We start from the raw sequence: 27,406 nt of genomic DNA, 5'->3' as shown, positions 1-27,406 counted from the left end.
ATCTATAATTGGTGATGTACGTAGTATTGGTCAATTGTGTATCTAATACTCCGTGCTTGGTATCTTTGTTTGGATATTATCTAGTCAACTGTAAAATGTTCCATATAACTCACGGCATCTCTTGTTGTTGGCCCACAAGTTAGAGAACAACTCATGGTTGGACATGCATTTATGTTTAAACCAACTTTTGCCTATGGTGAAAGGTTAAAATAAGAGAGAAAGTGTTATTTATTATTTCCTGTTTTAAGTTGGTTGAAAAAGGAAAATTGATCATCCACCTTCTTTGAGTTTGTTCGTACATTCAAGGAAGAAGTTTGTTGTTAGTGTCAATTGTGTTGGTTGTACACTTGTACGTGTGAAGTTTCAATGTCATTGGACTAGAGTAGTGGGAGGTCATGTGTCACCTGTAATGACTAGTTTGTGTTCTGTTATATCGTTGCCAAAAAAACAAAAACAAAAACCCTCAAATTTTGATAAGATTTCATTTTCCATCTTTTTGAATTTTTACTTTTTAGTATTTTGTTTCAAATTGATGTATCACAACTACAATACCTAAGAAGTAAGAACACTTGATTTAAGTTTATTAATTTCTCCAATATGAAATAATTTTATGTCTTTCTATAAAAAGTTAAAAACAATTTTTTTTGAAATAAATTCAAAATGCCTCCACTAAATTATAAATATGCTAAATATGTGTATGGTGGTGGACGACGAGTGCATTGCAGTTGTAGAAGATAGAAATACAAAAATAATTTATTACTTCATATATTAAGCTATTAAAATGTGTTTTTAAAAATGTATATATACCACGTGAAACCCCTCTATTCATTAGTACATGTCATGTAATACGGGATTTAACATGTAAATTAAGTTGAACATAGTATATATGTAACAATTTGTAACATCCAAGGATATATTCTATAATACTACGTAACTTTTACCTAGTAAATATGCACCAAGATATAGAATTCAAAGTAGTAAATCGAGTAATCATTTGAGCCAAAAATATATCCTTATATATATAGCACCCCAAAAGAAGATGTATCTTTGGCTTATGTAGCAAAATGACGGATGTGAGTAGAGGTCAGAGATGATAACTTTTGACATGGCTTACGCGACCTAGTTAACCAACCAAATTTGAAGAGAACCTCAATCCTTTCAAGTTTCAAGTCCGACTCGAAGCTAGCCTAACCCGACCCTAAACATCATAGAACAAAACATGTTTGCATGTTTTGGCTTGGAATCCAGCTTAGCCCTAACTTAGATATTGGAAAAACTCATAGCATTACCTCATAAGAGTCATAAGTATAACCATAATTAATCACTAGACATGTTATATATGACATCTTTTAAAAGGATAACAACTTCACAAGTAAAGCCAATGTACTAATATAGACATAAGCCTCAATTTCTCTTGATTCTCTCTAATTACATGACTTCATTCTAAACTCATAAAATTAAAATTGTCAGTGGTAGTGAAGTAGACCTCATAACCACAAATAATATACACGATTTTGCATCTTTTGGATGGATAACAACTTCACAAGTGAAGTTAATTGTTGAGTAGGAAATTCTAACTTTTAGTATTAGAGTTTTCGTAGATAGAGTTACATTTCCTAATTAATGTTGACAATGGCGGATCTTAGTTGGCGTTGGGGTGGGCCTGGTCCCCCGACTGGAAAATTTTACAGTGTATTTTTAGTTACTTCCCCCCTAAAATTTGTATATAATTGTATTATTACATATTCCCTCCGTCCCAAAATTATTGTCCTGTTTTCTAAATCGGACGTCTCAAAATTATAGTCTTGTTTCTAATTTTGTCTACTAAAGTCTCCACTTTCTCATGTACTATATTAATTAAAAATGTATTGAAAACCCTACCCATGTACTATATTCCAAATTCCTACTCCCTCCGTTCCAAAATGTTTGTTACGTATTCCTTTTAGGGTGTTTCACAATGTTTGTTACATGGGAGAATCTTTCCTTTTATAAACTTATTATACTATTATTTTTTGTGCCAACTTTTAATTTTAATTGGTCCAATTTTTTCAACTCATTAAATTTCTTTACAATTTTCCAAGTATGTTAAGTTAGCAATCTTTGTGCTTTTCCATTATTGGTTCATTTTGATAAATAAAACAATCTTATTGGTTGTTGTAATTATTAGTGGATTGGGGTTTTACTCAGTTTATTTTTTAATAAAAAACCAAAAGAATCTTTATTATACATTAATAAACGTGCAAAAGTCCAAACGTAACAAACATTTTGGAACGGAGGGAGTATGTACTATATTCTCTTTCACATGTACTTTATTCACTTTTCCATACAATTCAATCATCATTTGTACTTTATTCCACATTTTCATGTACTATATTCCATTTTTCTTAAAATTCGTGTTTTTGTCAAACGGGACTATAATTATGAGACGGAAGGAATAGTATATTGCTTGATTTTTTTTTCTAATAGCCCCCTCATAAAAGTATTCAAGATCCGTCCCTAAATGTTAACATGGATTTAATCTTGCAATGCAGGAAATTACACGACTTCCACATTATAAAATTGAAAATTGACCCTAATAGTTATTTGCAGAATACCTTATAATTAACTCTGATTGGCAGAAAATTCCTAATCGGCATCTTATAGATGGGATAACAACTTGACAAGCGAAGCCAATGTACAAAAGTAGACATATAGATATGATAAAAAGGATATAATTGGTGGCAACTACCAATGGCAAGGACATTTCAACACATGATTCTTAGATCTAGTCGTTAAGGTTAAGTTACATGATGTCATATATATAACGATAATTAATTTTCACCCATCTTGTAAGTTGTAAGTTGTAACTATCCCTTGTGTGAATATGTGGTCCACATAAATAAAATTAAAATAATCAAATAAAATTGGGAATAGAAAACAACAAATAAGAAATGAACAAAATAGGGGGGGAAAGTTAGCTAGAAACAAATTACCCTAGTTTTCTGTACCTTCTAATACCTGTACCACTAAAAAAAATACAGTAAAAAACAGAAACTTCACGGAAAACAAATACTAACTCCCTACTTATCCTCCCTCTAGTATTCCGACATTGTCTTTGTCCTTAGTTAATAATAGAAGTGAGTTGATTAATGTGTAAGTGGCCTTAATGGTGATACTTTTATTGTTTACTTTGTATGTGAGAGAGAGAAAAGAGAAGTATTGGTACAAATTACAATAGAGGTAAAAACTAAAAAGGGGAGTGAAGCAAAAGTATTAATGGTGTCATGTCAAAGACGAAGTGTTCTAAATGTTCATGAACATGCCGAAAAAGGTAATTGTTGCAAGTATTCAGAATCACATGGAGTAAAAAATATCTGAAGCTCATTAATTTATGAAAAAAGCTTGTTAATGATATCGACTCGACTAATAAATTAATCGTTAATGAATACAAATCTTTTTAAAATTAAAGACCGTACGTGCTAAGATAAATTTCTGAGTTAATTGAAAGTTCGAATTCAAACGCAAACTTAAGTCTATTCTAAAAGAGAACTCTCAAGATTATTAACGTAAATGGCATTTTGGTATCCTCTTATAAAATAGTCTAAAATGTCCCTAATAAAAACAAGTTATATGGACAAATCTATGTATTTAAAAAGCGAAATCATAGATGATTAGTTGACATGTATATCTCCTCTATTCATCCATCAATATGGTTTTATTTTTTTTCTTTTCAATTTTTTCTTTTGTTGTTTGTTATGGTTTTAACGCCCCTCACACTTCATCTTCCTTATTCAACCTCAATTCACCATTTAATTCATATTCATTCAACTTCTTTTACTTTATCTCCCTTTATGGCCGACGAACACAACTTAAAACTTGAGAAAATTTAAAAGACGGCTAAACAACAACTATATAATTGCTCGTTTTTTAAATGAGCTCAAGAGTTAGTTAGACATAATTGACAGGTTAGAATTACTATTGACAAAATAAACACACTAACAAGATTAGTTGAAAGTTTCTTCATCACTCTATGATTTACGTCTTGAAATCAATCATCTTCTTTCTTAATTATTTTTTAATATAATTTTTATTTATTTTTGTACGCAATGCTTAAGTTAAATGAACATAATTAAGTTGCTCCTCTCTCTCCTTTTTCTCTCTTCTCTCTCATATTTTAGGGTTTCAGTTTTCTTTGCCGCTTAGGCCGGAAATAGTCTAATTTCTTCGAAAATTAGACTATTTCCGACCCTTTCTCTTGTTTCTTCATTGTTTTTTCTTTATGTTTTGTCTTGTTTCGATTTTTTTCCGTTGATTTATTCCCAATTTATTCATGGGTTGTTCCCAAATTTTGTGGGTTTTTCCTAGAGTTTTCTAGGTTCTTGATTCTCATCCATGGATGAGAATTTTTTTTAGGGTTTCAATAATTAGGAAGGATATTTGGATTCATACAGGTTTAGGGTTTATCATCAACTCGTCGACTAGAACAATTCATGTGCAGATTGCGAATGACTCTACTTGGAAAGATGTGAAAACATCGAAAATCACAGCTCGCGTTAAGCTAGAAGTGGTGGAGTACGAGATGTGCTTTAGGATGCAGAATAGTAATTGTTTTGATTGTAGCAGTTATGAATTTTCTTTAAATCTGTGGTTTACACATCTGTTTTATCATTGTAGATGTTGTTTGGCAGATTATTAGCAAGATTAGCGTCAGTATGAGCTAAGACTTTCACATCAGTTTTTTATTTATTTTCAATTTCTCAGATTCTTGTTGAGACCCTTCTAGACTTACTTAATTTTTCCACTTCACCCCTCATACTCATTTAAGACTTCTCAAACTTGTGAAAATAATAAAATAATAAAATTATAAAACTATAATTAACAAAGATTTTACTGTTTAAACGTTTTAAGTAGAGTCTTGATATTCCAAGACTCTTGCTCAGACTTTTGTTATACTCTCCCACTTAAATGGAAAGTCTTAAGTTAATACTCAATAAGATTATTGTTCAAACTATTGCTCATACTAACGCTAATTGCTCTTACTGAAATTATTCTTCCCCATAAAAGAAAAAAAAAAATTTAATGAACACAGACATGGATTATTTTCGACTCCTTTGCATGCCATGGGCCATGGATTATTTTCTGTACCTTCTCGTGTTTGTACAATTGTACCACTAAAAAACAACAGTAAAATTCAGTGAAAATAAATTATAAAGCTGCCACAGAAAAATCACTGAGAACAAAGAAAATACTAGTACTCCGTATAAGAAAACAAAATGTGCACACGCTTTGCTTAAGATATTTGGACACGTGGCAGTGTAAGAGTACAAACACTTTATCTCTCCTCAAGTGAGTGTAATAATAATCTCAATAATTAACGCTTAATAATAAGAATGCGCTAACGCGGCTACAACGACTACCGTGACTGACTGCATCTCAACCTTTTCTTTTTCCTTTTTCAAAAATTATTATTTGACTAACCTTCTTATTGGTAAGACTTTGAAGTTTTTTTTTTTTTTTTTGAAGGGTGGTAAGACTTTGAAGTTTCAACTGCTCAAACTTGATTTTTTTTTCAAAAATAAATAAATTAGGTATGATTATTTGTGTTTTCACCATTTGTGTTCTCACCATCTAGGTAAGACATGAGAAGTGACTATTAAAGATGTAAACTGTGTCCTATTGTTTTAAAATAGGATTTAGAATCTGTTTGTTTCGAACTTATGTTGACATATAATTCCTCCGTTCTTATTTACATGACACAATTGAGTTTATGACACTATTCACATAAGTTCCTTTGACTTCATTTTGTGATTTATACTTAAGAAAAAACACAGCCGTGTGGGGTCTTATTAGATTCGTCTCAATAAATATTTTTTAAATATCAACTTTTATAATTTTTTCTTATCCATAATTGGAGATATTAACGTTTGAAATCATGCATTGGAAAACGTGCCTAAATAATTGTGTCATTTAAAAAAGAACAGATGAAAATTTTATTTTAAATTACTACTTAAACTTCCAAAAAAAAAAATTACTACTATTTTAAACTTTTATAAATTATATTTACTCCTTAATTCATTTTACCTTTCATAAAATGCTAAAAACAATATTCCTTTGTAATCCTTACACATAAATGAAAAGAATGAGTTTTGAATCACTTAAAATAATTAAGAAACGAAAGAGATATCTCAATTTTAAAAGGAGAACATTGTATAGTTGTAGTAAATACAAAAAAAATTGAAACTTTAAGGTAGTAATTTAAACTAAAAAATTCATAAGTTGGTAAATACAAAAATGGTGTATTTTTAAGGTAGTAAATACCAAAAATCCTTTATCAAACAACAAACATTGGTGTTCAATAGAGTGTGAAATAAAAAATTATAAAATAGGTAGAGAAATGAGAGAGAGAACCAAATGAGAAATGAGAAAAGATAAAGGAAGAGGGGGAATGGGAGAGTGAAAACATGTAACATTGGTGTTCATGAACACCAAATGGAAAACCAATTCGATGCAAGAAGTGCGTGTTTGACATGTGGCAAACGGGGACCAATTTTTGTTTTTTTTTTTGTTTGTTTTTTTTACAATTAGACGATAGAAAAGTAATACATACTTGTAAAACTTTGGTGTTTACTAAACATACTCAAATGTTATTGGTGTTTGGTTTGATGCTGGAGAGAGATAAGGGATTAATACTACATAGTATATTTTATTAGGTTGAATTCTAAACTTGTAGTGTAATTTACACATACTATTATACACGATGTATGATGTACTTGTGTTTTCACCATCTACATAAAGATATGATGATGTAGTGAACAATGTTTTCTAACTTTTTTTTCCTCCAACTATCTATCAATTGATTAATTAAATTGCCTAAACTAGTAAACCGGCCAGTACATAAGTAACAAGTACTACGTACAAGTGAGACTAAACTCCCTTGAAATTTTACTTGGAGTATGAGATTGTGTTGTTAGATCAAAAGAGGTTGAAATGGGTTTTGAATCTATAGCTTACTAAAAGAGGGTGTTCGCCTGTTTGGGGAGGGATTCCTTTATATTTGCCTAATCTTTAAGTGTATAACAATAAATATTGGAACAAGAAACTATGATGATTGAATAGGTCTTTTACGTTTCACTCAATTCATTTCGAGTTACAAGATTAACCACTAGATTCAATTCAAATCAAGTTAATTGGATTAGGCGTGTTTTATTACTCATGTTCAATTACACATTATTGTGAAATTGTGATAATAAAGTTATCGAAGTATATATAATAGTAACGGACTAATGGGGTATTACTTTTTTTCCAATGCACTTGAAATCAGATAAGTTAGACGAAATACTATTCAAAAAAAATATTTATAAAAGAAAAGAAAAGAAAGTACTCCTTATGATTACGTGTAGAGATTAAAGAGTTGTTAATATTTGTATTGGTTAGTTGACCAATAATATTGTAGTGGTACTTTAAAGTTGCCAATAATTGAGTTAAGATATTTTAAGTAAAAGAAGATGAAATTAAAAAAATGGATTAAGTAACTGATTTGTTAAGTCGAAGGGTTTAAGGTATTTAAATTACTTTCTTTGAGTAACAAGAATATGTAATTCATTTTAATCCAAAGTCAAATTCAAATAAATAAAAGTCAAGGTTGTGGAAGAAGTAGGTGCTCCCAAAATCCAGCTCATTCACCAAAATCGAATTGAATAAAAAGTCTCACCCCTAAATCAATTTGATAAGATTCTAGTCCAATAATAATTAAGTTTCATATTTTTTTTAATATACATTGAATGTTTAGATCTTTAATCAATCTTTTTCATCATAATCCTCGATCACAACATCTTAATCTAAATTAATATTAGTAGTCGCTCCAAATTTCCTAACAATCAATATCAATGAAAGAAAATTAAAAAATCAACATCAACATCAACATCAACATAGACATAAACAAAAGAAAGACAATTCTCCATAATGCACAACGAAACAAAGGTCGTTGTTGTCTTGCACACGTATTCAGTAGGTAGCAAGTGATACGGAGTATTGGAGAATCGAAATTAAATACGTTAATACAGAGTATACATTCCACGAAAATACAATCATTTATTTTATACAAAACCAGAAAAACAAAAACAACAGAAAAAAATAAAAAATCTCAACATAGAGTATCATTAATACTACGGAATAATACTAGGATCAAATCTCGTCTATATCACTTGGATTGCGTATCTCCCGCTACACCTAAAAAAGCTTTAAAAGAAAAAGAAGCGGTTGTTCTTGTTGTTGTTGTTGATTGTTTGTTGCATTACAAGCCTCTTCTTTTCAATAATTTCACCTTCTTTGTTCGTTCTTTCTTTCTTCCATCCGACCCACATATATCTTTCTTTTCCCTTCGAATTCACGTTTTGCTGCTTTTTATTTTCTCTCTCCTCCTCTTCCTTCCTCTTCTCTTGCATTCAATTCATTGCCATTACATTAATTAATTTATTTAATTATTAATACACATCAATCAAACCCCTCCAATATAATCATCAATATTATTCTTATTAATTTAAACCATTATTTTCTCCAATTTCTTCATCTTCTTCCCCTTCTTCCTCTTTAATTTTCTCTCTCCTCTGCAAATTTCTAGAGGGAGGGGGAGAGAGAAAAATGGGAGCTTGTGTATCAACCCCAAAAGGGTGTGTTGGTAAAAGATCAAAGAGGTCAAACAAGAAGACCCATCATAATGCTAGTACTGCTACTACTTCCACTGCTACTATCAATCGCAAAAGGAAGAAATCTGCAATTAAGAAACGCGCTTCTTCTCGCTTGTCTGATCGTTCTGTCGATGGAATTAACAATACTTCTTTCCCAGATCGATCTTTTAATAATCCCACCTACCAAGGTTAAATTTCTCAGCTTTTAATTTTTCTGGGTTTATGCCCAATTTCTGATTTTTGTTGATTTTTTTCGTTTTTTTGAGGGTTGAGCTAGTAATATCACTAGCTATGAGTTGGGTTAATCATAGTCGATTTCAACTAGTTTAGTTGGTAAAGTCTTGGCGTAGTAGACTAACTAGTAGCGTATCTATGACTTGAGATCGAACTGTCTACATGCCTTCGTGGCTTTGTGTACGCCAAAAACTGGAATTGGATAAAGATATGATGTTTTTGTTGTTTTATTTAATGGAAGATGTGAGAAAATGTGGATTGATTTTTCTGTGGCAGCTGATGTTTGTTCACTCTTTTTGCTGTAAGTTACTTTTTTTTGTTTGTTTGTTTTGTTTAGTGGATGTGGTTATGTAAACAAAAGTTAGATGAGGGTTTGATTAATGCGATTAGTACTTTGATTAATTAATTTAGTTTAATTAATCTAATTGCAGTAGTACTTGATTTTGCTGATTCTTATGCCTTTCTCCATTTGCAAGCTAGTAACAAAAGTGGGTTGGTGACTGTGACTTCCCTGCTTGAAACTAGTTAGATTAACACCACCAAGATTGATGATTAGGAAGTTAATTGCTAGGTTCTAATTATGTGGCGTTAGAGCACTTGAGGTTTAGAAGATTCCAGATCTCCTAGAAGTCGAGAAGAGGATAAATGAGGCATAGGGTTGACGGACTTGGTGGTACTGAGTGTTTGATAGTCATGCCTAACGACGTTTGGCTTGATAGAATTTGTTATGAATTGATTGAATGTTTTTTGGCGCAAACAGTTCTGCTCGATTTGTGCCAATGTCTGGTTAATTGCAGCTGATGGTATGATATTTTGAGGTTATTTGGATTGTTGGACATTGTGAGGGGATATGAAATATGAAGTAGATCGGAAAATTTTCCCTTGGTGTTGAAAATCCGCCTTAGAACATTATTGGCAAACTGGTTTATAGTTTAAGTAGATTTTGTGTAACACAATGTTCTCCAACACTCCTTAAACAAGGTTTTATCTCATGAGTTCAAGTTGGAATTGAGTTGGATACGCCTGTTGTTTTACCGTGATGAATGTAAGCAACAGTTAAGTGTTTGTCTGTTTGAGCCATTTGTTATGTTGGTACATTGTTACTAAGAAGTGAGTAGATATTTTTCGACAGCATAAGATGATTCTGAACATTATGAACACTGATTAAAGAATTATGATGCTTGTTTCTTGTTTCTTGTTTCGTATCATTGTGTTGTTCTCTTAACATTAAATGAAGGGTAAAACTCCAGTGTTATAGTATTACATTGCATCAAATTTAGTGGAGCTTTACTTTGCTACGACATGTTCTTGTAGAATTTTTTGTAGCTCTTCCCTTATACTGATTGGTTATCACTTATCATGGTCTTCATAGGCAGTAGTGTTGAGGAGGCATGGTATGATTCAAACATGATTTTTGAGTCTGATGGTGAAGAAGATTTCCAAAGCGTTCCAGAAGGTATGTGTTTTTCCTTTGTTATACTTTTACAAACACAGTGCTAGAGGTTCTCTCTACCCATCTTAGTAGAAAAGAATAATGACGGTGCAGATGCAATATCTCAAAATGGTTTATCAGTGGGTAGAAATTCGCATGAAGTACACTCTGCTCGGAATTCTGTGAGTGATCTTGGTAGAAGCTCAATGGAAAGAAAGCATCCAGTATACCTCGACGAAATATCCTCTTCCGTGGATGAAAGCACAAGCAAGGACGAGAAAGTTTACGATAGTAGTTGTGGAATTCTTCCTAATCATTGTTTGCCTTGCCTTAATACAACTACAGTGTCTTCTATTGAGAAGAGAAATTCACTCAGCTCTAGTCCCCAAAGTGCGAGGAAGAAGGCGGCCCATAGACTTTCCTTCAAATGGAGGGATGGACCCCAGAATGCAAGATGTATGCACTATCACTTTTTGTCTATCTAATGTTGCATGTTATGATTTCTTTATGTTAATTTCCTAATCTTTGAAATATCTAATTTTTCTGCAGATTCGTCAAAGATACTCCTGCAAAAACCATTAGCAGGGTCTCAAGTGCCTTTTAGTCGAATAGAAAAGAAAGTTATGGATAGTTGGTCACATATTGAGCCAAATTCCTTTAGAGTTCGTGGCCAGAATTACTTAAGGTAAGAGAAAACTACTGCTAAATTGTAACTATTCACCAATCTTTGAAGAGAATGTCAATATCTTCTGGGAACCATGGTGTTATTTATACAGTGAAAACTTTAGAATGTTGATCCGACCTTCAGATTTTTGCTACTCGTTTGACTCTGAGGACTTTCCTTTGTTTGACAGGGATAAAAAGAAGGATTTCGCTCCAAGTTATGCTGCATATTATCCTATTGGTGTTGATTTATTCTTGTCCCCTCGAAAAATTGAGCACGTGGCTCGTTTCGTGGAACTTCCTGCAGTAAATTCTTCAGCGGGTTTCCCACCCCTCCTCATTGTAAATGCCCAGGTAGGCTAATCCATCTTTTACCAAAGCCATATTTTATGAAATGTGTTGCCTTGTTTAATTTTACAGTATCTGATCCTGGGTTGTCAGTTTGGGATAACTGTAGACCTGTAGTTATTGAATCAAGGACCAGTAGCTGGAAGCTTTGGTGATCTAATTATGGTTCTGTACTATTCTTTGTTAAAATAATTATGAAGGAGAACAACATTCCTGCTTTTCTGAAGTTTCTGCATTTGCATTTGATTCTCTATGTTTATATAAGACTCTGAATATATGGTTTGGCTTCTTAAGGTTGATGTATCCTCTGAAATCTAAACGAATTCTGACTCAGGCATCACACATTGAACTTCTCCATCTGTCCTTTAAAAACCCTCATTCATCTTGTCTTTATTTTTATTCTTCGAGGTGCCACATTTTAAATGTTTACCCATTGTTGCAAGTCAGTATGCAGTGCATATTGGTTTTAGTCTTAACATCATTTATGTTTAATCTTAATATGATTTCTATGAATGACGTAATTTAGAGCTCTGATTTGATGGCAAAAGTCTTGCTCTTTCATTGTGCTCATTTGTTTGGAGTTTGCTTTTGGTAGTCTCAGCTTTTCTTTCCTGGTGTGCAGGTGCCGTTATATCCTCCTGCGTTTTTTCAGAATGAAATTGATGGCGAAGGAATTAATATAGTGATGTATTTCAAGATAAATGAAAGTTTTTCAAAGGAAGTACCGGCCAACTTTCAAGAAAGTATGAGGGTAAGATTTGATATTCATTAGATTTATTCCAATTTCCATGAATTCAGTTTTTCTTGTTTAATACTCCCTCCGAATCTAAATGTTATTCTCGTTTCCTTTTTTAGTGTCCCAAAATAATCTTCCCATTTCTTTTATTTCCTTTTTAATCTCTTACTTGTAATTTTAACTTTGTAATTCTATTGGTTTATCAATAAAAAACCTTGTAGTCTCATTGGTTGGTTTAAGTTTGGATGGATTAATGAGTTGACATTTTTATTCCTTAAATTCTATTGGTTCAACTATTTTGTTTTCTTGTGAAAATGGAATAAAAAAGCAACAATTCCCCATAAAACTACATTAATAATAGTTAATCTTATAATGTTTCTTTTTACTTAATTACCGCGTAAAATGACAAATGGGAATAACATTTAGGTTCGGAGGGAGTAGTATTCATATTCTAAATGTTACGCTTCTTGTTTATGCAGAGATTGATGGATGATGAAGTAGAAAAGGTAAAAGGTTTTCCCATGGACACAATCGCACCCTTCAGGGAGCGGTTAAAAATTTTGGGTCGTCTTGGCAACGTGGACGACCTTCATTTAAGTGCAGCAGAGAAAAAGCTTATCAATGCCTACAATGAAAAGCCTGTCCTTTCTCGCCCTCAACACGAGTTCTTTTCGGTAAGTAAATAAAATTTGTGCATTGCATTTGATGAACCCATGCTTCGGGGATCAAGGATTCTCATCACCTGCTGCTTATTTTTGCAGGGAGAAAATTACTTTGAGATCGATTTGGATATGCACAGATTTAGTTATATTTCAAGGAAAGGCTTTGAGGCATTCTTAGACAGATTAAAGATGTGCATTCTGGATTTTGGACTCACCATACAGGCAAGTTCAAATACCGCCCTTTTTTGAGCATATAATCGTTGAATCTTGTTCGGCTCGTCAGACTAAGCATATGTGACGTCGTTTACTGATGGTAACTTATTTTACTTTATGAAACAGGGGAATAAAGCCGAGGACTTACCTGAGCAAATACTATGTTGTGTACGGTTAAACGGACTCGATTACATGAACTACCAGCAATTAGGGATGAATCAAGAGTCCTTATAGAATTGATTCATGCTGGAATACTGTAAGATTAATTTATGTGAAATAAAAAAAAGAAAGGAGTCTAATTTTGCAGAAGCATATGTTATACTACCTCTGTATGAATGTGTATAGTTCTTAAAAGAAATTCATCACAGCTCCCATGATGGAGGAGCTGAAGTTTTTACTCTGATGCACATGTACTGTACATGGATAACAGGGTCATTCACATGCATATGAATCATATATGATATTAAATATAGGATATTATAGACATAATGGAATAATGCCCCTACCTGTAATTATAATTCTGTCTTTGACATAATGATGAATACATGGCCCATTGGCCCTTGCTCTAAAGAAAATGAGCATCAACATAAATTGCCCTTTATTACAGATGTTACTCGGGCTCGGATTCTAGTGTCTGACACGGATACGTGTCTAAGTGTCCGACTCTGCGAAATTGTGATTAAATTTCATGATTTTAGTCCAAATTAAAGTGTCAGAGTATCTATACCGAGGTCTGCTAAATGAAGAGTTAATGTGCATAAATTTCCTGAAAATTTTGGGACATTTCACCAACCTACAATAACACTTTTATTCCTGATTAAATGATGGATGTATGGCCCATATTCCAGAATTGATTACCACTTTATAGGGTTGTCCATTTCTGTTTGGATTTTAACAAAAGATAAAGACCTCAAAGTTTCTGCAGGAATCATGATAGTATGTCCAAAGAGAATGAATATGTGATTCTAACTTTTACACCAAAATTTTGCATAAAAACAACTCTAGTCTAGTTTTAACCAATGAATCAATGATGTAAATCTAACAAGGAGGAAGAGGTGTTCCACATAAACCTTGGTTTCTTGAATAAGAGCTAGATGGAAAACCGCTGAGCGGTTTACCAGTCGGAATCTGTCCGTTGAGGAGATTATCTGATAAATCCAATTCTCTCAGTTTACTCAGCTTCAGAAACTCACTTGGTATATTACCATTAAAATGGTTTCTTTGTAACTTTAGTATCTCCAATGAAGTTGCATTTCCCAATGAGTCTGGCAATGCTGAGTTTATTTGGTTGCTGCTGAAATCCAATGTCTTCATTAATCCCATCTTCCCTATGGATGTTGGCAATCCATTTTTAAGATAATTGTTGGATAAATTTAGGTACTGAATTCCTGTTTGAGATCCTATACCGATATTCTCATGCCCGTTTGAGAAACTGTTATCAGAAAGATCGACATATGTCAGAGACCCGTCTGAAAACCTGGTTTCCAACTGGAAAACCTTGTCCACTGATCCAGTAAGATTATTTGAGTGAAGATCAATGATACCCAAACAATGCAGATTCGTTATTGTATCTGGAATGTCTGAAAAGAGGGAGTTTCTAGATAAGTTGAGAGAATAAAGCTCAGTTAGTTTCCCAACCCAAGCAGGTATGCTTCCTGTAAGACTGTTGTCTGACAAATCCAATTCCTGTAACGCGCTTGGAGTTTCTCGCAGGACTTCTGGAAACGCGCCTTGGATCCCGCACCCTGCTAACAAAACCCGGGAAAGAGAGGGCAACTCTGCAAGCCATTTGGGGATTGTTTGAAGGTTTAAATGGTTGAATGAAAGATCAAGGATTTGCAGGTTGTTAAGGGATGACATCTTTTGAGGAAGAGGATCTTGTATGGTGTTATGTGATATGGTTAAGAGAATAAGATTTGAAAGTTTGCCTATTGATTCTGGTATGGTTCCAGACAACCGATTCCTGTCAAGATATAACTCTGACAGTTTTGATAAATCGCCGAAACTAGAAGGTAATGAACCCTCAAGTTTGTTATTTGCAAGTGATAATCTAATTAAGGAAGATAAGTAACCGAAAGATGAAGGTATATTCCCTGTTAGCTGATTGTTTTGCAGCCTCAGGAAACCAAGGGAGGGCATATCACCAGGATTTACAGGAAATGGGATTTTCCCCTGAAGAAAGTTGGTGTCAAGATAAGCAGTTGAAATGGCAGTTAAGTTAGTTACAGAAGCAGGAATCGCCCCACTCAGACGATTATTCGAGAGATCAAGTTCTTTCAAGAAGCTCAAACTCCCAATCTTCTCTGGTATTGAACCAGTTAAAGCATTTTCATGGAGGTCAAGTGTCACCAGATTCATCAAGTTTGAAATACTTTCAGGTATTGTTCCACTCAGATTATTGCCAAACAAATTCAGCTTTCTGAGATTTACAAGGTGATGACCAATATATTTTGGGATGTTTCCTGAAAGACTGATAAGCCCTCCAAGATCAAGGACTTCAAGATATGTAAGGCGTGTGATTGAGGGAGACAGTACACCTTCCATCTTCGTTTGATCGATGAAATCAACGGTTGAGATGAACCCTGGAAGATTGATTTCTGTCACTCTGAAAGTGTTGCTGTCACATTGAATCCCTACCCAATCACAGCACCTTCTGCCTACCCATTTCTGTAGCCTGCCAGAAGTGTCAAGGTGAATACCTGCCTTGAACTTATGCAGTGCTGTTAGGTCATTAGAGTTGCATGGTTGGCCAAATGCAGGGGAAGATAATAAAGAGAAGGTTAAGAAGATGAATGCAAACTGATAGGTCATGTTTGGTTTTGGGGTAAAAAGGGATGAATAAGACTTGAGATTAGTAGCTGTATATAAAGGTTAAACAGAAATTAGAAACCCTACAACCAAGAAAAAGGATTATTATATGAAGGTAAACATGCATATCTTTCTTCTTTATAATCTTTACACCTAGTATTGTTCCTCAAAATAGATTATCTAACTTGCTGATAATGATGTCTTGTGTCATGCTAACAGGAGTCAACAAAGGAATCCAAAGATTTCTTTAGATTTGTGTACGGAGTAGTGAATTCTCTGTTGTTTTTGCTTTTTAAGAACGAACTTTAACTGATACTCCGTATGTTATAACGGATGCAAAGAAAGATTAAATAACGTAAATAAAGAACGCAGAGATTTAACGTGGTTCACTAACAATGTGTTAACTACGTCCACAGGCAGAGGGGAGGAAAGTTTTATTGATCTTGAGGAGTACAGATTACAGAATACCACTAGGTTATGACCTAGAGAGTTTATATAGTACTCTCTAGACAGATGCGAAAAAGCCCAGAAAATAGGCCAAAACAGATAACCATAGTCCAGAATAACAAATACTGTACTGGGACGTTGCAGTAAGGGGCTTGACCGATTCAAGGCATTATCTAACATGATACTTTCTCTTTCTATAGTTTAAAAAGAAAAAAAATTAAAATATCGGTCGACTGTAACACTTATTCTTCTATATTATACGGAGTACTCCCGTTACTCCGAATGGGGTACTCCGAAGTTAAATCTCGAGAAGAAAAAGGCATACTAACCTCTTTTGATATTCTCTAATCATTTAATTTTGCAATATTACAATGGTCTTTTAAGAATTCATTGATTTTAATTTGTTGTCTTAACTTTTGTAGTGTTCAATAAAGTCCAAAGTACATATTATTATTTTTAAGTAGCAGTTCTAATGTCAGATCTTTTGAATTAATCTCTTTATGGGAACATGCTTTGCATATTATTTCAAGCCTGAAATTGCTGGCACTTGTGTTATTAAAAAATCTTAACCAAAAACTTAAAAACTAATTAATGATATAATGCACTTGCAAAGTATACAAATAATTGAAGTTGATAATATTATAATACTGTATGAAATTAGCAAAGGTCAACCCTGTGTATGAGGTCCCCTCCTAGGTTTTGTTAGTCAACTTTAAGAGTAGATATATTTGTTCCATGGACACTTAATAGTTAGATAACGAATTGGCTAGTGTTCATAAATAATGTTCTCTCGTGCTATGTTTGGATGCTAGTATGTTAATTGGGCTTTTCATTTTGACTCAAGTACTCGTGTCGGATCCTCGATAATCAGACACCTTATTTTGAGATAAATTCACGGATGATTTTAAACTGAATATCAATGCAAATACTATATAATGCCCTAGTCCTAATAACATAGTTAAAAAGAAATAATAAAAATAGTCAAAATTGTATAATGCAACTGCAAAAACATAAAAATCTAGAGTAGTTGAATTGTATCCTCCAATAAGATTTGTGTCTTCTTCAACATTGCGTATCCTGATTCCTAAAGCCATATTTAGTGTTTAAGATGTTCCCATGTGACCTCCAGGTCAAACTTTTGATTTCACAATAATACAGAGTAATATGCATGGCCTAAATTGAAAAATATCATGCTCCCTATATTGTATCTACTGTAGTTAAGTTATAAATAATTAGCTATAGGTCAACCCTATGAATACGTACATTTAGTCCCTCTACTTACTAGTAAATTCTTGTAATGAGATCGAAAACGAAATCGTGCAAAAACAATTGTTTGAAGTTGGATCACAGATAAGTTTACTTGTGAGATTTTTGACAATAAGCTCCTAAAACGCGCAAAAGTCGTATTGAAAATTAGTAAATTACATGTGTGATTTGACCTTCCATCTTACTGTAAGTTACAAAAATCTGATGATTACAGATAGTTAATTACATACTCGCAAGGCTCCCATGAGAAAAACCTGATGTCATTGATCTTCCTGAAACTGATACTGTGGGGCTGACAGCTTCCCGGTCTTCATTTTCAAAGTTGGCATTTCCTGTTAACATTTTTAGTGCTATTTGAGCTACTTCGGCAAACCATTCATCTTCAGGCAAAGAACTGCAGAAGGCCAACTTTGATTAGTGGCCGATGACAATGAACAAATTACACTAATCATGCTACGGTAATGTAAGCTGACCTGTAAGGATCAATCCCAGTAGCAGACACTGCATCGATTGCTCTAGCAATGATGTTTTTAGCTACCTGTTGGAGATTTCGAGACAAGAACCGGCCTTGGGATGCAAAAAGCATCACAAACTCCATATCTAAGTAAAACTACAACATTTAAAAAAAAAAGTAAGTTTTCATAATCAATATGAATGCATAACTTATCATAAGATGACTTATGTGAGAGTGTGAATGTATATCCTACCTGTTGAAGGCCAAAAGGACCTAAAGGCTTGGTCCCCTGCTCAATTTCTTCCCAAAAGGTTTGATCATCAGAAATCCACAAAATTATTGTCTCTGTCAATCTTATTAGCAGTAATGTCGCGAACCTTTCCCTTCCTACAAACATCTCCGATGCAAGTGTTGCTATCTGACTCAACCTCATGTACAACTCCTAACAATAACACCCCAAAAAATACTATTTTATTGACTTACAAATTTCAGCCTTATAACTAGTTAAAGGTCGTAAAATATTGTTTTTCATCGGTGAAGAGAACAGTAGAACACAAACTTAATAATGTGATTGAAGATGTGAAGGAGAAGGATATAACCTGGAAAATTGAAGAAGGGAACCACTCAGGTTCCTCAGCATAACCATCCAATCTAGTGTACATGTGTGCTGTAAGTCGAAGTTCACCATCATCAGTAAAGATAAGCTCAAGGGCATGTTGTCTGCAGAAGCTGTCTCTTAACCTGTCAACAGATTTTTGAAGCCTCTTCTTCCAGTCTCTCTGCTCTAGTACACGGTTTTGTCTGTCTATATCTCTTCTTGAAGGTTCTTCATCCCTAATAGTATGGTTTAAGGGCAACATCTTTGCAGCAGCACGTGGGAGAAACTCGTCAGCTAGAAGGAGTGCATTGGCTAGCAAAGCTAGTTGTTGGGCTTCAGTCTCGGCCACCTTGACAATTGGGACTCCTAGACCATCTTGGGTTGCTTCGGTTACTGATACTGGGAACGCGCTTATTAGGGTGTTCACGAAGGAATGAAAAACTTGTATTAACCCTTCGAGCAATGGAGTTCCCAGCTGTAAAGTCTCTAGGGGTTCCACGTCTTCAAAAAGATCCTGAAAGAGCGAGCTCCTGAGTACATGTAATGAAACTAAATCTACGTTTGTTTCAACAAAAAATATTTTCAAAGGAAAATGATTTTCCCCGGAAAATGATTTTCAAGGAAAACATCAAGGGAAAATAGTTGTCCTTTGTTTGTTTCCTTGCAAGAAAAAATATAAAGAAAAAGAACATGGAATTGAAAATGAGAGAAGATTAAAGGAAATATAAGGATCAGAGTGGAAAATGTGGCATTCCTTGTTTTCAAAGGGAAAGTTTGTTTTTCACCTTTGGAAACATTGATTTTCCCCTGGAAAAGTTGCTTTCCACCCTTAACAAAACAAACAAAGGAAAATGGGAAAATCATTTTCTCATTTTGTGTTTTCTATAAAAATAAACGGAGTCTAATACAAGAAATGATATTGGAAAAGGCTAAATGCATAAGGCAAGGACCAAGGAGGCGCACCTGGACCATAGAATTGAATCTGTTGGCACTGCTACTGAGCCTAGATTGATTGACACCCCCACCATGTGGATGTTTCAAAGACCAGTCGTCAGAAGAAGCAAGAGCAGCACAGTTCTGTTCGATCCTTCTCAGATTAGCACTAAGTGCCTGTTCAACAAGTGGCTTGAAATCTTTCAGAATAACAGGAGAGAGTGAAAGTCCTTGAGACTCAAGCAATGAACAATGTCCTAAACATATTTGCACGCACTGAGCAGCAGCTCTCAGATTCCCTGAAGCAGCTGACTGAGCAAGGGATTGCCTTCTTACCAAAACACCAAAATTCTTAGTTTCCTTAACTGCCCAAGACACTAATTCTGATGTATATGAAGTATCCTCCCCAAAAACAGCTAGAGAATCACTTGAAGCTTGAGCTATGGTGGAGAACACGAGTTGTGACAAACTAGTGCAATAAGCTGCACCAGGACTGACATTAGAAGTTGCTGTAGGCTTTAGAATTTGCATAGTGTGGTGAAGTTTCTGATGATGTGCATTTAAAAGTAATGTATGAGCCCTTAGACCATCACCAAGTCTTTTAAGTGCCGTTACAACTGCTCTTCTCTCAGCACCTTTGGTAGAAGACTGGCTAGCTGTTTCAACTAGCTGATCAGCTAACTTCAGTTTGCTTGCCATAATGGCGTTTTGGAGTGATATTAGAATCGTTTGTTTAAGGGATCCTCTGTCATTGGCATCTTCAACCACTCTATCTGTTTCATCTAGGGCTGTTAATGCTTCCTCTACCCTTCTCTCTGCTAAGAGCACTTCTAGGGACTCGAGGAATTCATTCAACCATGTCTCAATCCTAGTAACCTCGTTATTTTTATTCCTAGACATGTCTTCATCTGTTGGACCTTCTAGACCCGGTGATAAAGAGTTTACATGGACTCCATCTGATAAGCCATGAACAACTGCTGCTTGAGTTGATAACAAGTTTCGAAGTGATAGAAGTTGACCCTCAAGTGCTGATATTTCCTTTGCAGTCCTGCATGTTGGTTCAGTTGTATCAGTTTTTGAATTTCTTTCGTAGCTAGGAATGCTTTTTTCATTACTGAGTCCGTGTAACACAAACTCATTACGATACATCAAAAGTTGCGCCACAATAAGTAAAATATTGTCACATACAAGACTTTACCACAATAATAAATGTTAAAAGAGACACGACAGAAATGAATAAAAATCCTGAAAGATAATATAATTCTGCTGACCGTATAAAAGCAGAATAATTAGCATAAACACTCTTACGCATCTCCTCAGCCGATTCCTTCTTAAGTTCCTTGAGATACATTGTTAAATGCTTTAGCTCCTAGTAAACATAACAAGATTAAACAAACAAATAAATAAATAAATAAATATAGGCGTAAAAATAAGTACATGATCAAACATACAATATGAAATCGTAAAAAACATTACATTTTCTTAGATTTCAGCTACTTTAACAACATGGAGTACAATCTCGAATTTTATCATAAAATTATTACAAAATAATTAATCTAATTTGAAAAAGATCAAACCTTTTCGGCCATTCTATGACATTTCGAATCGATGAAAGCATCAGGATCAAATTGGGAACTTTTAAAAACCTTAAGACGTTCGCCAAGCGAGAGCTTCGATTCCTTCTCGAAATCATTGGAGTCTCCAAAACTTATTTCCCTTGCTCCTATCACCATAGGATCCATCTTTTTTTCTTATTATTTTCCTTAATTTTGATTTAAGGGTTTTATTAAAATAAATCTCCTCAAAAGTTTTTCCTAATTAATACCAAAATCGCAAATTTTATTTTCTTTGTTAAAGCAAGGATATTTTTATTGCAGAAGGGAAACCTTAGAAAGAGAGAAGAAGAAGAGTGATGATCCGTGATGTCCTGTACGAGGAAAAACAAAACAACAATCTCCTTGGTGTTAGGTAATGGTATTTTTACACGCGTACTGTGGTCATTGACAGTTATGATTTGATTTTAAAAAAAAACTAACTTTCCCAAAAGACATGTTAAGCTAAGGAGAATATTATTAATTACCTTTAAAAAAAGGAGAATATTATTAATGGACGATAATATAATTTCACAACTTGGTTACATTATTAATTGTATATAGGAAACCATAATATAATAGATAGGGTATTAACATTAGATTTCTAAACGAACACAAACATATTAGAACGCTTATTATATCATAACCTCCCCCCCCCCCCCACCACCACCTACAAAAGAAACAACCGTAACACGAATTATATAAGTGGAGTGTAAAATCATGACTACTGAAATTTCCAATCTAATGTCTTCGATCAACACGTCAACAACCCAATTCACGAACATAGAGCACCAACTTCTTGAGATAACACTATAAAATGGATTACGGTCACTTCTTGATCGCACTCGATCCAATAAACTACAAAAGATAGCAACCCGCTACCACTATGACGGAGGAAACACCTTTTACCTGCCAAATAAGTTGTGACACAACAACAAAACCCACTTAAACGATCTCGCAAACCAAATACCAAACGAGAACAATGACTGTGCACCAAACGCTTCGTCAATGTACAGATAGGCTAGGACACCTTGATTCTACCAACAAACACTACCCGATCGACAATCGAAGACCAAAAGAGAACAACAATTGTGAACCAAATACACCGTCAAGGTAGAGTCAGGCAGGGACACCTTGATTCTACCAACAAAAAGCACCATACCTACCACCCTCTATAATAAGGTCGCACCAAGGAAACAAAAAACTCACCCAAATCACGCATAGAAATACACCATAATCATTATATAGATAATTAAAAAAAAAGGCATAAGAATACACCAAAATTATTAAAAAAAAAAAAACACTCAACTTTTATTGGTATTTGAAGAATGTTTTGGTACAATCTCTTATAGTTTATAATAGTTAAATTAAGTTTCTAATTCAATTCGCGCCTCAATCTCCATTTAGGAAGTGAACGAACAATGTGATAGGAATAATTGTTTCCGCCTTTAACTTTCTTCGAACATAAGGAGGAAGCATACTGTGTATGCGCACTAACCGAAGCAGTTCACTCAATTGAACTTAAACTACCTAATCTCTAGATTTGAAATCACTGCTTATATACCTGGTATTGGCCATAATTTACAAGAACATTTTGTAATCTTAATTAGTAAGAGGGGGAAGGGTTAAGGATTTACCCGGTGTGAGATATCACATTGTTCGAAGAAGCCTACATGCTGTCGTGGCAGTTATACGTGTATCATACCAAACTTTGGTTTTAAGTGAAGATCGTTTGATATCGTCAACCAGATTGAATTTTGAGTGTAGGATGACGTTCACTTGATGAGATCAATCTAAGTTTGAATGTAGGGTGAATATGTTCACTTATTTACTTTAACACGAGTTTCCATTTAGCTAAGCAACCAACACGAAATTGAAGCGGGATGTTCACTACTTTCAGAGAAAAACTAGTATTTGGACCAGAGCGATGCCCCAGATTATTATGTCAATAACAATTATTTATTATATGCTTTAATGAATTCATGTTTTAATATTTTTATAAGATATTTTCGATATTACATTAATATATTTTGCAAAGATAACACATAAAAGGTAATAGCTCAATTAGATAAAGCTCTAGTATAGAAAAAAGATCACATGTTCAAATCTTATGCAAACCATATTTCTCAATTTTTAAATGAAAGTTGATTGATAGCATGTTGACATATATACGTTTATTGTAAAAACGTCTTTTAATATATATTATAGATATTTCCTAGTGAATTTTATGAACTTTGGACAGTTGAATAATAAAGTTTTGGTCCCCTCAACTGGAATAGAAGAGATGCATATATATAGGCCGGAAACGGAGATCCCCTTATTAGACTTGAGTTCGACCCATTTGATGACTTCATAATCTTTTTCTGACCCATTTAGTTTGTACGGAGTATTATTTAGACTAATAACATAGACTTGTCAAATATTTATGACCAAAATTATACTTCTGTTTTCTTTTAGAATACAATTCTTTTTGAAAAGAAAAAAAAACCTATAATGCAATTTCTTGTTTTGCCCTCTTTTTTTCACCTCTTATGAGATATTAATGTATTAGTCTAATTGTAACCTCATTGTGCAATTTAAGATGTTAAATTTTTTTTTATAACCATGTATAATAATTAAAAATGTGTATACAAAATTGTGGGAAAAAAAAAGTTACTTTTATAATCTATACCTAGTGTTTAAAAACTGAAACCATAAATGATTCGATGACACGTGGCATCCCCTTCTTTCATCCCTCAACTTGGGTTTTGTTTTCTTTTTTCAACTAGCTTTTAATCACGTTCTTCGAACGGACAATTATATAGTGGTTAGCTGTCTTTCAAAGTGCTGATTTTATTGAGGTTTTGTGATTTTACTGAGATTATATGTTTGTAATGGTGAAAGTTGATAAAAATAAAATAAATGATGAACTAATATTGAGTGTTAAAGAGGAAGAGGGAGTGGAACTGTAGAATAAGTGTTGAAACTGTAAAATACTTCGTATAACAAACAATAAAAGAAATAAAGTAGAAATAAAAAATAAATGTATAGATAAAAGATGGGGTGTCATGAGTCATTCAATTATCTATGGTTATCCTTTTTAAATACTACTAGGTATAGACTAGGCATAGATTTTCTCTATTATTGTTTGCTATAGTTTTAACTTCTCTCCCACCTCATCTTTCATTCAACCTCAATTCACCATTTAATTCACAACTAGTGTGTGGCTCGGGCGATGCCCCGATTGCTACATTGAATAGTTAAAATTTTAGATTTTTTTGAGCAAAATATTTGATAAGATACCATTAAGTGAAAGCATTCACCAAGTTCGTCAATTACACAAACACACTAAGTCATTTATCATGAGAAATAATTTTTCAATTGCATCACCTTACAATTGTATAATTTGTTTTCTAGTGGAAATAAGTGATTCAAAATTAACAAATACCAAATTAGATATATGTAGCCATGCAAGACATTTCTGTAGTTGATGTTTATGAGACTTATGACATCATATTTATTCATGGTTGTCCTAATTCTTTAATTATAATTTTTTTCCAAAATAGTCAATAGAAAATAAAAAGTCACATAAAAGTTTAGTTATTGTAAATTTCATGTTAACATTCATTTATAAATTAATGTGAAGAGATAAACCACAAATGGTTGTTGGTTAAGATGGTAATGAGAGTTATCATCCACACTTGAGGTACATATATATCATTTGCTGAGTAGATGATGTGGCGCAAAGGGAAGAGTACTACGTGCCATATAGACATTTTTCTCAACGCCTTTTAATATATTAGTATAGATAGATTATTCAACCTCTTTCACTCCATCTCCTTTAATAGCCAGTGAACAAAAACTTAAAATTAGTGAAAAAACCAATCACTATACAACTACTCGTTTTTTAAAAGGTTTCAAGATCTAGTTATCATTTATTTAAAACGCTAACTACCATCTAAAACGCTAATGTATTGCGAACACATATTTTGAAAATGGGGAGGATTCCATATCAGTAAATTTGAAACAGGGTCTGTAGTCTGTACATGAATATCCGGCGGAATAATCGGAGTTGAAAAGCAAAAGCCAAAGGTTTTGAACTCAAAGGTTGTTGTTATCCGATGACATGCAGATGCAACATTGACACTTGAATGCTCATCTAACTTCAAACACTTTATATTTTCTGACACGTTGCATTAAGTGGGACCCTTTCACTCGTCACTCAGTACCAGAATGATTACGTGGACTACACATCCTTACATCACTTCCTTTACTCACCCTGTAACATGACTCTGACTCACTTAGCCCACCATTCAAATTACTGTAAGAAACAAATAACCATATCAAACACCCCCTTTTTTCCTTTTTTTTTTTTTCCTTTCTACTTTTCTTTTTACTAACATTACTATTATATTCCATTCGTCTTTTTTTCTCTTTACGTTTAACCTTTTACCTAATAATTAATTAATGTGTATTGAGATTCCTTTATTCTTTTATTTAAACATGAAAAATTACGTTTATTTATAATGTTTTTACTTTTATCAAAATTCTGATATTTGAAAAATGAGAAAAATTTAATGTCACAATAGAAAAGTGTGAGAGATTAATGACGCAATGAATTTAATTGATTAAAATAACAATTTGATACAAATTTTAATAGAATATTAAAGTATCTATGTGATACTCCGTAATATAAAAGGAAATGTAAAGAACATTTTGAGACACAAAAAAAAAACCGTAAAGAACAAAAAGAAACGAAGAGAGTAGGATACAAAGTATAAAATTAGTATGTGGCTCAAGTGATTCTCCGAGTAAAAAGAAAATAGTGACATTAGTTTCATTGAAAATAATCTAACAAGTTTCCATGTACTCCATAATAATAATGGTTTTGTTTATATTATCCAAACTTAATTGAAAATTTTGACTATAATGTGATAAGGAAGAGACATCTCATCTTGCGAGATTGAGATCTACATTCATTAAACTATCCATATTCCATACAAATTCACGTCCATGGTCCACCCTCCAATCCTCCATAGTTTTAGTTCGTATTCGTTATTAAAGACGATCCTATTTACATTTGTATAATCTTATACTTATAAGACCGTCGCTATTAACGAAAAAATTATAACTATTAACACAAAAATCATAACAATTAACGCGAAACTTACTCTATTTACACAGAATCATACTTTTTCCGTTTCATAAAGTTCTTTACAGTTATTATTTGCACGGACTCCAATGCAATATTTAACTAATAATATATCTAATTTCGTCCGTGAAAAATTTATAACAAGTTTATATTCTTAAAATACATACCGAGACCAATCTAACAAGATAATACATGTGACGTTTTGATGTATATAATAGTGGGAATTTACGGTCAAAGTTTTCATACTTTAGACACATTTTCCAAAGCGTAAAGAACTTTCAGAAACGGAGGTAGTACTTCGTAGCTATTGACCTAAAACTGTGACTAATAGAACGAGAATTGACACATTTTTATTAGAAGAAAAACTAACAAAGCATAATATTTGACTATAAACTGCAGCTTTCTAATTATAACTATTCGAAAATAAAGTGTAATTGATAGTCTTATACTCATAAACTCATAAGACGATTTTAACTAAAAGTTTATATAGAACTAGATTAGGTCCCGTGCACGCACGGATATTTAAAAATTATTATTTGACCATCGTTTTTATAAAAAATTTAATTGAATTATTTATCCCTTAAATCTATTGCATAATTAATAATCTTGAATGTACTCATTTTATCATATTTTAACACACTACGTATTATATATTTTATATGTTTAATATGATGATCTGACTAAAATATTTGATATATTTAATATGCTAATTTGACCAAAATATCGAGTAAGAATATTTTCTATTATTGACATGACAGTTTGACTAAAAGTTTACCAAAATTTTAATAATGGCATATTTCATAATCCTATATATTTTTTTCCATATATAAACATTTATGCAAAAGGAGAGAAAATAAAAAAGAATAAAATAAATATGTCTTTTTAGGAAAGAGTTTTTGGCGGGAAAATTTTTCACCAGGAAATGACACGTGTCATTCCTGGTGTCTCTTTTAGTATATAGTAATAGATGTAAAAAAAAACTATTTATTAATTATCAGTCAGTTACCTTATTAGGCACTGGCAGACTATTGAACGTAGTTGGTCTAATAAAATAAAAAATTGTGATACATATCGTCTTGTCTCAGCTTGCTCAGGGCGGAATTAGGGGGTTGGCGGGGGCCATGGTCCCCATGATATGTTTAAGTATTAAACATGCACTATAAAAGTACATGTTTAGTATAACTTAAGTGGTTATTTTCCTTTAAATTAGTGCTCCTTGGAGG

At 33.2% G+C, this 27,406-nt stretch overlaps 3 protein-coding genes across 5 annotated transcripts; 1 reads left to right on the top strand and 2 right to left on the bottom strand.

Annotated features, from left to right (window-relative positions):
* The first annotated feature begins 8,245 nt into the window (after positions 1-8,245).
* LOC110784521 (uncharacterized) lies at positions 8,246-13,357 on the top strand. Of its 3 annotated transcripts, none has more exons than XM_021988985.2 (9): positions 8,246-8,854; positions 10,273-10,356; positions 10,447-10,788; positions 10,882-11,017; positions 11,187-11,349; positions 11,966-12,094; positions 12,559-12,753; positions 12,841-12,963; positions 13,081-13,357. In XM_021988985.2, exons 1-9 carry the CDS (start codon positions 8,620-8,622, stop codon positions 13,186-13,188), a joined length of 1,515 nt encoding a protein of 504 aa, XP_021844677.1. In that variant the 5' UTR covers positions 8,246-8,619; the 3' UTR covers positions 13,189-13,357. The 3 variants fall into 3 exon arrangements, with proteins under 3 accessions (XP_021844677.1, XP_021844678.1, XP_021844679.1); XM_021988986.2 differs by having other exon boundaries at positions 8,249-8,854; positions 10,474-10,788; XM_021988987.2 differs by having other exon boundaries at positions 8,713-8,854; positions 10,431-10,788.
* A 416-nt stretch (positions 13,358-13,773) lies between these two features.
* On the bottom strand, positions 13,774-15,788 carry LOC110784453 (LRR receptor-like serine/threonine-protein kinase GSO1). Its single transcript, XM_021988906.2, has one exon. The coding sequence runs from the start codon at positions 15,763-15,765 to the stop codon at positions 13,993-13,995; it is 1,773 nt and encodes a 590-aa protein (XP_021844598.2). The 5' UTR covers positions 15,766-15,788; the 3' UTR covers positions 13,774-13,992.
* A 1,638-nt stretch (positions 15,789-17,426) lies between these two features.
* On the bottom strand, positions 17,427-21,418 carry LOC110784431 (exocyst complex component EXO84A). Its single transcript, XM_021988887.2, has 7 exons — positions 21,038-21,418; positions 20,732-20,829; positions 19,491-20,508; positions 18,529-19,041; positions 18,183-18,371; positions 17,949-18,085; positions 17,427-17,869 (listed from the first exon to the last, which is right to left on the bottom strand). The coding sequence occupies exons 1-7, from the start codon at positions 21,200-21,202 to the stop codon at positions 17,698-17,700; spliced, it is 2,292 nt and encodes a 763-aa protein (XP_021844579.2). The 5' UTR covers positions 21,203-21,418; the 3' UTR covers positions 17,427-17,697.
* Between the last annotated feature and the right edge of the window lie 5,988 nt (positions 21,419-27,406).

Source organism: Spinacia oleracea, chromosome 1, assembly GCF_020520425.1.
Source record: "Spinacia oleracea cultivar Varoflay chromosome 1, BTI_SOV_V1, whole genome shotgun sequence".
Lineage (NCBI taxonomy): Eukaryota > Viridiplantae > Streptophyta > Magnoliopsida > Caryophyllales > Amaranthaceae > Spinacia > Spinacia oleracea.
The sequence above is the reverse complement of the archived record's forward strand: the minus strand, read 5'-3'. Positions and strand labels throughout refer to the sequence as shown.